Source organism: Pteropus vampyrus, unplaced genomic scaffold, assembly GCF_000151845.1.
Source record: "Pteropus vampyrus isolate Shadow unplaced genomic scaffold, Pvam_2.0 Scaffold164, whole genome shotgun sequence".
NCBI classification, from domain to species: Eukaryota; Metazoa; Chordata; class Mammalia; order Chiroptera; family Pteropodidae; genus Pteropus; species Pteropus vampyrus.
In genome coordinates this window covers 1,770,364-1,783,021 of record NW_011888945.1, presented here as the reverse complement: position 1 = coordinate 1,783,021, position 12,658 = coordinate 1,770,364, and the positions used below count along the sequence as shown (strand labels likewise).

Here is a 12,658-nt window from a genome sequence, read left to right as displayed (position 1 = left end):
AATAGAGTAAGGGTCGGGTAATACAGGGCATCATAGGCCGTTATAAGGACTTTGGCTTTTATTCTGGGTAAAGGAGTTTGAGGAGAGGAGTGACATGCCACCTGCTGTGTTGAGAATAGACTCGTATAGAGATGGAAGGAAAAGAGGAAGACAAGAATAATGCAATAATCCAGGCAAAAGATGACAGTGGCTTGGATTAGAGTGGTAGCAGTGAAGATGATAAAAAGCAGTTGGATTCTGGGTAAATTGTGGAGAGAATAAGACATGTTCATGAATAATAATATTTGACATAAAAGGAGTTTAAACAAATTTGAGCTGGACTTTTGAGGAATGGGTACAGTTGACTTCTTTCAGGTTCACATGTTAAGTAAGTGATTTCTTTTGGAATGTAGAATTACATTCAGGCTGTCCATAGAATGCCTGAAATTTCAAATATCAGAAAAGGAAAATAAAAATTGGAAGATTTTATAACATTTCCTTCAAAGTTAAGTGTACTGCCTTGTACATTTTATGCTTTCTAGGAGAAATTGAGCGTATGTGTTAAGGTTTAAGACCTGTCATTATACTTTTCGCTCAAATAGGGTACAAACTCATCCTAAATCGCCGTGCTATTTTTGTATTTTGTCAAAGTACACAAAATGTTAGCACCTAGCGTTTATTGAAGAAGGTGAAGATAATTACCAGCCAACCAGTGTCAAATTTTTAAGAATTCTATAAAAAGATTCCTAATGGTTCATCCTTCAAAGAAATCCATGTTAACGTGAAATATCAAGAAAAGCCAATGGGATCTCATTGGCCTTTTAAGATTTGCACTTGATGTAACAAGAATGTGATGTTAGGGCTCCAACGTTGGGCATGCGGTGGTGACTCCTTGGCTCTTGGAGTCATATAAGGCAGCATTCGCAGCCACCCTACATGATGAAGTGCAAAGAATCAAACCGCTTGAGTTTCAGGTTCAGCTCTTTCTTCTTTAAAGATATTTTAAAATATTTTAGTGTATAATAAATAACATAATATTTCTTGAGCTTACTGTGTGCCCAGCATCACACTAAGTATTTTCCACGTATTCACTCATGTAGTTCTCTCAGTGTCCCCTTAAGGTAGATGCTCTTGGCTTCACCTTAGAAGGAATGTGTGACAGAGAGAGATTCAAATATCTTGCTCCAAAATGCAGGGTAACTAGCAGCACCGAGATTCTTTCCCCATCAGTCTTTTCAAGAGCCCTTAACAACCACACCAGACTGATTGCTTCTTGTTCATGTTGAGATGATTTTGCAGACTGTGATGTATGGTGCAATAAAAGTAACCATGATTAAGATACTGCCTTCTAGCCTTCAGCCAACTGTTGTAATTCAACTGAAAAGTCAACCTTTCAAAGTGAAAATTTGATATCTGTATACTACTCTTGAAATCTTTCTGACTCTGTTGTTTTGTCAGGCTGCTTCCTAAATTATTTATGTATGAAGATGCATGCTGGCAACAGAATATTGCTCAGAACATGGTGGAAAGCCAATTTAGAGTTTAAGTGGAAAGCAAAGAAGTTTTCTAGTTTATATTTCTTTAGCTATTGATTTGTATGTATGTGTGTGTGTTGGTTAGAATGTACTTTAAATATACCAAATTCTCTCTATAACCTAAAGGATTATATAGCAACCAAAACTCATTCCTGGAATTTTTTTTAAGCATCCTGTTTTTGAGAGTCTTTTCTTAGATTCTCAATTACAGTTTCTGGTTTTGAAGGGAAAGTTGTTTACAATGTTGTAGTGTTGCTGCTTATTTACAGTTTAAATAACTTCTCAAATTAACATATTTCTTCACCCTCAGCACCCCCTTACTCAACAAAAGTACAGTACAATTCAAAGTGAATTGTACTTTCAAAGTGAAAATTTGAAAGTACAAATTTGTACTCAATTTGGCTCAATTTGTTATTAGTGTATATGTGTCACTGTCATTGAAAGTAAGGTACAGAGTAACTTTATAAATCAGTATACAAATGGAAAAGTAGGCCATTTGTATTTGAATTACTAAAGTACTTTATATTTGTTATACTACAAATGATTCTAATTTAGAATTTTTTCAAAATATAAGTCTTTGAGTTATTGAAAATAGATTAAATGTTAGATGTTGCAGAAAATAAAGATTTAAACTAGCTTTAGATTCGCCTGAATTCTAAATGTTGCTAATTATGATTAATCAACATTGCTAATTATGATTAATCTACTTTCTTCACCTTTACTTTCAAAACAGTTGTTCAAAATGCAGATAAATTCAAACCTTTAATTTCCTTTGAAACTGAAGCTATCAATTACTTTAACTGTCTTAGTAGCCTGGCTTTCCTAAAAAGAAAAATGTTTCTGCTTCCTACACCTTCTACTTTCAAATATATCACATTTTTTTTGTCCTATTGTAAACATAAATACATTTTTTGCTGTAGAAAAATTGAAGTATAAAAAATTAAGAAACAGAGAATAAAGGACTTAGAAATCACTATTTTGATAACTAGTTTCATGAATTCTCCAAAAATACTAACACATCCCCCAAATCATACCAACAGATGGAGTAAGAGCTATCAATAATTAACTTTTAACAACAGACAATGTAACTGAAGTGAGAAGAGCTGTAAATACTTAGAAAAAGTCTAACTCGTTTATAACCTCCTACCCTTCTACCAGCTCCCACCTCTGCCTTCATATCCCCAGATGCAATACCTAGAATTTCCAGCTTTTTGAGTTAATTCCTTCAGTTAACACTATTCCTTACCTATTTTTCACTCAAATATGTCTGTCAGAGGCAAAAGAAGTCCTAGGGGTATGGAGACATAGCTTAAAGAAGACGTGGCTTGAGACTTCCATTTGCTTTAAAATTCTAGGCCATTTTGCGTCATATTTCATAATGTTGTTACTATAATAGTGATATGTGTTTTCAAGGAATGTCTGCTATGTTTATCCTGTGGCTTTGTATGCCCTTTGTCACAGGGCTGAGCACTACATCTTGAGAAGCAAAGAGTTAAAATTTTTTCTTTGGTTTATTCACTCAGAAAATATTTAGTGAAGACCTGCTTTATGCCAGACACGGTACTGGTGATATAGACATCACAGGCCCCCATTTGCAATGAAATATGGTAAGTAGAATAGTACCAATGCAGAGATTCTACTAAGGAAGGAGGATAGTGATTAACTTTATTTTGAGATCAGATAGGGAATCCTGAAATAGGTGTATATGAGCTGAATTTTGAAAGATTAAAAGTCTGAAAGTAGTGTCAAAGTACAAATTATTTCAAGTTAAAAAGCACTTGTTCATACAAACATAGTAAGCATGTGTCAGTGAAGGAACCAGATTCAGAGTAATATAGGAGAGACCAAAATCAGTGAAATAACAACCAATGTAATAAGATGGCAAAGTTAGCTCAAAACTGGGTAATGGAATTTTCACTTCTAGCTAAGATAGAGCAGCAGAGACCAAATTTACTTTTCTACCTGAAATAACAAAAGAAATGGGCAAAAATATATGAAACAATTGTTTTTAAGACTTTGGGCATCAAGCAGTGAAGGACAGTGATCCCTGAGAGGCAAGATACAAATAAGGTGAGCCTTTTGCCTCAGTTCGTTGCCCAGAGAGAATTTCCAGGCATGGCACTTAGAGGAGAAACCCAGGTAAAGCTCATTAGTCTCCTTGAATTGAGAATACGGATCTAGGAGGCAACAGGCATCTAGGACAGAGTACTGGAAAGTAGAGCTTCACAGAGAGTGAGAGCTGTGGAGTTATTGAGGGCCCCCCTCTAGTCTGTGCACCTCAATACTGACCAACACATAGGTGTGAGGAAACTACCCAGGCTGGGGAAAGAATTAGCAAAAAGAAATAGAGGAATTTTCAGAGCTCCAACAAGATCAGAGATAGTTCCTGTTCCTATCTCCCAGAATGGAAACCCTCATAATTCATACGGCATTGGGCAGCGTACTTAGAAAGCTTTTGCCTCCATAGTGGGGGCAGAATTAACCAGAGACTAAATGCAGCTTTGATATTGCCTTTAAAAGCCTAAAAACAAAACTCAAAAAGATCAAGCTGTTTCCAGGTAACTGTACCCCAGGACAATGCTCAGTAATATTTGTAGGAGTATATAAATGTCTAACCACTATGCTATACACCTGAAACTAATGTATAATAATATTGAACGTCAACTCTAATAGAAAAATTAAAAAACGTATATTTATAGAAATATAAAAATATCTAGCACCATACAAGGTAAAATCCATACTGTCTGGTATTTAATCAAAAATTGCCAGGCACCTACTTGTAATATTCTATAGACATTTCCCCTAAATATTTCTAAATATGTATTTTGATTTTCACTTCTAAAATCCATTAAGAAATTGTGATAATTATATTTCCCTTTCATTAGTCGTTAAAAAATTCTCATATTAAAAAAACAAAACAAAAACCAGGCATCCAAAACAGCAGTATACAACCCTTAACGAAGAGAAAAATCTTTTGAAACTAACCCAGAAAAAAACAATGAAACGAGTAGACAAGCACATTAAAACACTTATAACTATTTCATATGTTTAAAAAAAAAAAAAAGAAGAGGTCAAGCAACTTAAGTAAAGACATGGGAAATACGGGTTTTTTTTTTTTTTTTAAAGACCTAAGTAGAAGAAATTGGGTTCTGCAGAAGAAAAGAATAATGAACTTGAAGACAGCAATAGAAACTACTCAAAGTGAAACACAAAGAGAAAAGAGACTGAAAAATGAACCAAGCAATGAGAAGTAAGACACCTTCACTGGACTAATATGAAATCGGGAGCCCCCAAAGGGAGGTGGGACAGATAAATGTTTGAAAAAATAATGGCCAAATTTTTTTGAAATGTGTTAAAAATGGTAAATCCACAGTTGCAAGTGGCTCAATGAACCCTAAGAAAAGAAACATAGAAAACTACACCAATAGGAACAAAGATAATAATGACATCAGATATCTCATGGGAAACAATGCAAGCAAGATGATAGATGAGAAACATCTTTAAAAGTCTCGAAAGGGGGTGGGGGGGAACCTGTCAACCTAGGATTCTATACCTAGCAAAACTAACTTTCAAAAATGAAGTTGGAACACTTGTTCAGATATACAAAAGCCGAAAGAATTTTACAGCAGCAGATCTATACTACAAGAAATGTTAATGGAAATCCATCTAGTAGAAGGAAGATGATAACAGATTATAGATGCAGGTGTAGATCAACACAGAAGAATGAGGGGTATCAGAAATAGTAACTATATAGTTAAACAAAATACACTTTTTTCTTATCACCTAAATCTTTTTGAAAAATTATTAACTGCGTAAAGCAAAAATAACGTGTATTATGAAGTTACTAAAATGTAGAAGTAAAATATATGATGAAAATAGCACAAAGGCTAGTATACCCTTGTTAGGGTCTATGTGAAGTGGTATAAAATCACTCGGAGGTAGACTGATTAAGATGTATACTTTAAACTCTAAAGCAACCACAATACACACAATAAAGAGTTATAGTTAATAAGCCACCAAAGGATGTAAAATAGAATCCTAAAAAGTAGTTAGTCCAAACAGTAGGCAGCGAGGAAAAGAGAGTAAAGTACAGATGGAACAAATGGAATACAAACAGCAAGATAGATAGTAACCAAATTAATCATAGTAATCGTATCAATCACAGTAATTCTGTTAAATGTAAATGGTCTCAACACCCCGATTAAAATGTAGAAACCTCCAGATTGGATAAAAAAAGAACCAAACTATATTCTGCCTATAAAAAACCCACTTGAAGTATGAAGACATTGCTATTCCTATTCTCAAGAGCTTAAAATGGCCTATTATATCAAAATTAAATTCCTCTGTCTGCATATCAGCACTCTGTGAAATTAAGCTACCCCTTTCTATTACTCCCCAACAATTTCTTTATATTAAACTAAGCTGGTCTCCTTACTATCCTATCACACCCTGTACAGACTTGCTTATGCATTATTCCCTATGAATAATTCTTTACAATTTTCAAGTCCTTTCAGCTTTCCTATATCTCCTCATCTGTGTTCATTCAAGACCTATTTTGACTTACCTGTTCCATGAGTCAAGACCCATCATAACCAACAATTATGTCATAGGTTATGGAATGTCAGAGCTCTCGAGAACAGTAAAGAATGTCTCACCCGTTCCTCTTATAAATGAGAAAAACATGAGTCCAATGGCTGCCTAAGTTCGTATAAGTTAAGTGGTAAGTTTGTAGTAGGACCAAGATATATCATTGTTTTCCCTAATCATCTGCCCCTCCCAATTGAGTACACCTCTTAAGTTTTAATTGTGTATGTGTGTAATATTAATATTTGTGTACATCTTTTACATACCTGTCTTATCTCCTAAATTAGGCTATAAGCTACCAGTAGACATCTTCAGTTAGTATTCTAATGCTTAGAAAAATGCTGGAAAAATGATGCACCAGTGGATTATGATATTTAATTAATAAACTTGGAATCTAAATTGATAAGATTGCATAATAAAAGAAGTAATTCATTAGTTTTTACCAGTTGAAACAATGATGGTTAATTCCCCTCTACAGAGTAGCTAAAGTTCAAAATAGATTTTCTAATATGTATTTCCAGATCTCACTACTCTTATATCTAGTAAGCTTAGTTCAGTTATTAACTTTACATCTATTAACTTTTCAACCATAATATAACTCAGTTCATTATTTCATATTATCCACAAATATTCACAAAAGTCTATACTTGTGTTCTCTGATACAGTAACCACTAGCTATTTAAATTTAAATGACTGAAAATTAAATAAAATTTGAAATTCCATTCCTCAGTCACTCTAGCCAGACTTCCAAGTGCTTAGAAGCTATGTGTGGCTAGTAGCTACTGTACTGGACAGCATAATTAAGGAACATTTCTGCCATCACAGAAAGTCCTGTTGGTCTGGAATTTCTTATATGATGATCAGTTGTCCTGCCCACAGAAAGGGAATCCAAGAATTTTTACAGAATTCACATAGATGAGTCAGCCATTTTGGCAACCTGACAGCAGCTCTTACGTGTCGGTAGTAATTCTGGTGGTGGTACAAAATGGGCACATATTTCCTCACCCTCAGTGTGCAGGTTTCCACAGTTAGGTATACAAGATAATCCACTGAGAAGTAAGAAAATAAGTTTACATTTCAAATTTGACATCCCGTTTATACTTTTAATATTTTAATTGCAGTAGAATATATATGTAAATATACATATTATGAGGTATCTGCTCAAAATACTTTCATTTATTGGGATGCATGATCAAAAAAAGTAGAAACCACTTCTCTAGTGCCCCATTGACAAGGCCACCCAGTTGGTCTGTGCTTTGCTTCTGTGGCTTCTGTCAAAACCAACTGACTTCATGTTTTTTGGCTGTGTTCAGACTCCTCAAGAGAGGAACTAATTGGATATGCCAGTTACCATCCTGAATCAAGTAGTTGGACAGAATTCTTGATTTAGGACAATTCATAGACACCTTGCAGGCTTCAAGATTGTGCCTTTAATTGAAACACCCATCCTTAGTACATTGTGCTGAGATGATGGTTCTGGAGTTTCAGAGTACAAAGCATGAAACTCGTAATTAAAGAACCTTTCCAAAAAAGGCAGTGAACTTGACAAGTACTCTGGGCCTCCTTTTAAGAGACTCGTGTAAACTGCCTATTTACACTGCCCATTTAATGTGTTAATTAAAAGTAAATTATGACTGTTCCAAAATGGAAGGGCAAAAAATGAAGTTACTTCAATTACCTTCAGAGACTTTTCCTGCTAATAAGATATCGACACTGTGATAGAATAATGGCCTCCCAAAGATGTCCACGTCCTAATCCCCAGAAACTGATTATGTTACCTTATATGACAAAAGGAATTTTGCAGGCTTGCTAAGTTAAGGGCCTTGAATGGGGGACCTTGTCTGGGTGCGCCCGATGGGATCACAAGTGTCCTTAGGTCAGAGTGACATGCTTTGAAGGCAGAAAGAGACCATGAGCCAAGGAATCCACGTGGCCTCCAGAAGCTAGAAAGGGCAAGGAAACAAATTCTCCCCTGACGGCCCCAGAAGGAATGCTGCCCTGCTGACACCTTCATTTTATATTTCTCATCTCCAGAGTTGTAAGAAAATAAATTTGTGTTGTTTTAAGTCACTAAGTTTGTTATAGTTTGTTACGGCAGCAATATGAAACTTGATACAGGCACATATTGATATTCAAATTCTGCAGAGCTTTTATAAGCATTTTCTATATGACAGGTACAAAAATATCACCATTTTTCCAATCTCGTATATAAAGCTCTTCAAGAGCTAAGTAAATCACTGCTTTTCACTTTTGGTAGTCTTCTAAATCAGGATACTTTCTGATAGTGGCCAGTAAATTGATGGGAATTTATTGCCGACAATAACTGGAAAGGGCAAAGCTTGGGCAGCCATCAGGCCTCTGGCTCCATTCTCAGTGACTCTCTTGGCTCTGTTCTTTTCCTGTTGTCAGCAGCATCCTTGAGCTATTTTTTCCCATCTCAGGATGTTTCCATGCCAGGAACAACTGGAGCTCTGTGCTCTATTCTGAGTTAAAGTGACTAGAAGAATTTTGTATATTGATTAGTTTAGAACAGTCTGTCACTGGGGTTGAAGTCAATCTCGCCCAAATTGCATGGTTACTTTACTTAGTAGGAGAAGGGGGCATTATGGTTCCCCTTGGAAAATCTGGGTGCTATTAGGAAAGGGAAAGGCTATAAATAAGAGCCTGTGACAACCAACAGAAGAGAAGTTATGATAATATTTTAGTAAACTTAAAATGTTCTTGTGTAATGCTTCAATAATAAAATCTATCATTTATATCATTGGCAGAAGTTCTGAATGTCTGCTGTTTTCTGTGTCATTCAAAGATATTTTAGAAAAAATCGTCTAGAAGTTCACAGTCTTAGGAAGTGTATCTCTCTTTCTTGCCACTTGGTGCTAATTACTACATAACAGTTTGATGACCTTCTTTACTGACCTGTGAGGATTTCCCCATCCTTGTGGGGATCCTTCATCTTTCTCCGTCATTAAGGTCCTAATTGCAATGAATTAGACTCTTGCTTTAAAAACTTTATATACTGTCACACTGTCTCATACAAACATCTTTTTCATGTAATGATTATTATTTCTGACATCCCTAATTGAGGTATTCGATTACTTAAGCCAAATAAAGATGTTTGATATCTGTGAAGCTAAGAGATTTATAGTGAACAAATTTCAAAGTCTTCAAACTGACTCTGTAAAAAAAATGGGCCCATTTTTTATTCATAAAACCAAGTATATTATATTTAGAGTAAGGTAGGAATTTTTAGAAAATCAAGTATCTTTACATTTATATATAGTAAGTCAATATTAGATTTCAGTTATCTTACAGACTGCTTTAGCAATGATTGGTAAATCAATTAACTTGTATTGTTAGGAGTGACATTCCGTAAAGTACTGTGGGAAGCTAGATAAAGGATCTTTAAAATAAATATACCATTAGAATGGGACTAGAGGAATATATTTGTACATTTGCTCTATAACTTTTTAAAATAGTTTTATATAGTTTATCATAAATTATCTTTAGCAAATAGTTTTGGTATTTATAATGTGCAAATAACATGCAGCTGTGGGAACTCTATCTCTCTAAGATTTTTGCTGATAATTTAGATTCTAAATTTTAATGACTATACAGTAGAATCACCCAGAAGCTCTGAAAAAATACCCAGAAAAATCTCCTAGAGATTTTGATTCAGTTTCTCTGAGGTAGGGTTAGTGGCTGAGAACATGATTCTTTGCCTCTCAAACTGGCAAATATTAAAAAGTATTGGAAAGAATGTGGTGGAAAAGGGTACAGTCCCTCATATTCTACTGATCGAATTTAAATCAGTACAGCCTTTTTTTGAATGGTAAATCAGCACTATCGAAAGTTAAAATGAGCACGTACTTTGACTCAGCAATTCCAGTTTTAAATCTCTATCTTAGAAAAATAATTATACATTTAAAAAGAACAGTGTACTAAGATTTTTACTGAGGCATTGTTTGAAATAGCTAAAAACTGATATTCTCAATTCTTACCAACATAGGAATTAACCTTTTGGGGAGAAGTGAACAGAGATCCTTCTTTTGAAAATCTATAAGTGTCTATAATTTTGTTGTGAAAAACTACTAGAAATAATTTAAACAATATTTTTCTAAAAGTTGTTAACTACTTAATGTTTTTAACTGAGCAGCAGTTGTAAGATGTCGCCGCTTTTAATGCAGCCGTAACATACGGAACTTGTTTCTGTAGGCAAGTTTGATGTCTTCTTTTTTGCAGGATGGAAACAGACTGTAACCCCATGGAGCTAAGCAGCATGTCAGGTTTTGAAGAAAATGCAGAGCTTAATGGTTTCGAAGGAACTGATATGAAAGACATGAGGCTGGAAGCTGAAGCAGTTGTAAACGATGTTCTCTTTGCTGTTAACAACATGTTTGTCTCAAAAACCCTGCGCTGTGCGGATGACGTGGCCTACATCAACGTGGAAACCAGAGAAGGAAACAGATACTGCCTGGAGCTCACTGAGGCGGGGCTTAGGGTAAGGCCCTTTTCTTTTCAGAGGAAAAAAAATGTATTTCTATCTTTTCCGCTTTATGAAAGAGGGGTCAGGGAGTGCGAAAGTGTTAAATGAGAACTCAACACTCAGTAGCTTCCAAGATTTTTTTAAGAACTTCTCTTTCTAGGAATTTTTTAAATTCTAAAGTCTTTCAGTGAACATGGGGAGATGGATTTTTTTTTTTTAAAGGAAAAACATTTGATTTGCAGAGTGTTACTTTGTTTTAATCATCACCCCCAAAATTAATTTATTTCTTACCTATAGCTAAATATGTCCACCAAAATTATGCATTCTCTGCTTTGGATGAGTTTTGCAATCATTGTATTGAGAGGATCTTTTTCTACCTCTTACAAATGTTTCTTCTATTAAAACAACACACTTTACTCCACTGTTCTCCAGCCGTTGGACCAGAATTAAGTCACAGCAGACAGTCACACATCCAGATTTCCAAGAGTGTCCCCCAGGCTCTTTATTACAAGTGTCTCTTTATTAGGCGTGAGCTTTTCTAGGCACAGTGACCTCCTTACATTCCTTAAGCCAGATTACTGGGTTTAGAATAGTAGAAAGCACCGCCCAGACCAGCTTTTCATTAAAAAACAAACAAACAAACAAAACCCACTTAACGATTATAAAAATCTTGACCTGCTGAACAAGGAATAGAAATTCTAAGATTTTTTTCTTAACTTTACCAATTAACTAATATTTGGTCTTGGTCAAAGATCTCTGACTTTTCCCCAAAGTTGCAAAGTTCTTAACTTTACCAATTAACTAATATTCGGTCTTGGTCAAAGATCTCTGACTTTTCCCCAAAGTTGCACAGTATCATAAGGTAGAGAGGCCAAGGCCTAAGTAAGAGGTAAGAATGTCACATAATATTATATTCAGTGACTACGTGAACATCTCTATTTCGCTACATTCAGTTTCCTTAAGATGTTTATGAATCACATGTTCTGTATATTCCTTGTCAGAGGGTCACTTACATTGAAGCACATTGAAAGGCCAGCATCTTCACCACTCCCGGTTCCCTCACGACTGCCATGTAGATGGCTGCTTTTACTTTGAGAGTAATACCTGAATTGGCTAATTTTTGTATATGCCTTCCTAAACCTCTGAATTTTTACTTAAAGCTTGTAGTCTTTAGAAGTGGATCTTAAATAGAAATAGGCAAAGCAAAAGCAGAGGAAAAATGACCCCAGGTAAATTAATTTATCTTATCTCGATTAATTCTAAGATGGCTTTGGTGAGGTAGGAAGGGTTTTGGTCAGAATCAGAAGTCTTACATGTGAACTTGAGTGATATTGGGTGAGTCAGTCAGCCTCTCCAAGTCTCTGATTCTTTATCTATAACCTGGAGTTTTTAAAAAAAAAAACAAAACAAAAGTATTGGGGGGTGATTATATGAATAAAGTATGCAAAAAGATCTAGATCAGTTATAAAACCTGGCATAATAGGTACTTAAATGTTTGCTTTTTCAGTCCTGTTCACTTAACACAACTGTCCTGTGTCAGGAATTGGAACTAAACAATGAATAAAACCTGATCCCTGTGCCTCACGGAGATGAGAGAGGGGCAGATGGAACTGTAATGTGGTGGTCCTCTGCCGTACCACAGTTTTGCTTTCTGCAGTTTTGGTTACCTGTGGTCAGCCACGATCTGAAAATATTAAATGGAAAATTCCAGAAAGATATAATTTATACGTTTCAACTTACATGCCTTTCTGAGTAGCGTAATGACATCTCGTGCCGCCGCCTTCCACGCTGCCCGGACAAGAATCACCCTTTTGTATCTACGCTGTATATACCACCCACCCATTAGTCACTTAGCAGCCATCTCAGTTACCAGAGAGAGAGACCACATCACATAACTTTTATTACAGTAGATTGTGATAATTCTTTTATTTTATTATTAGTTATTGTTAATCTCTTGCTAATTTATAAATTTAACTTTCTCAGGTTTCTCATAGGTTTCTCAGTATAGGAGAAAACCATAATATAGAGAGAGTTTGGTACTATCCACAGTTTCAAGCATCCACTGGGGGTCCTGGAA

At 35.3% G+C, this 12,658-nt stretch overlaps 1 protein-coding gene across 3 annotated transcripts in view; it reads left to right on the top strand.

Annotated features, from left to right (window-relative positions):
* GSKIP (GSK3B interacting protein) overlaps positions 1-12,658 on the top strand; it is a 20,001-nt gene that overhangs the window by 2,456 nt on the left and 4,887 nt on the right. Inside the window, exons 2-3 of one of the 3 annotated variants that reach the window (XM_011370203.2) lie at positions 3,038-3,121; positions 10,338-10,596. In XM_011370203.2, the coding sequence (XP_011368505.1) occupies positions 10,339-10,596 (258 nt within the window). In that variant the 5' untranslated portion in view covers positions 3,038-3,121; position 10,338. Of the gene's footprint in view, positions 1-3,037; positions 3,122-6,115; positions 6,235-10,337; positions 10,597-12,658 lie in introns of those variants that run through there. The other 2 variants (XM_011370205.2, XM_011370202.2) reach the window with 2 other exon arrangements.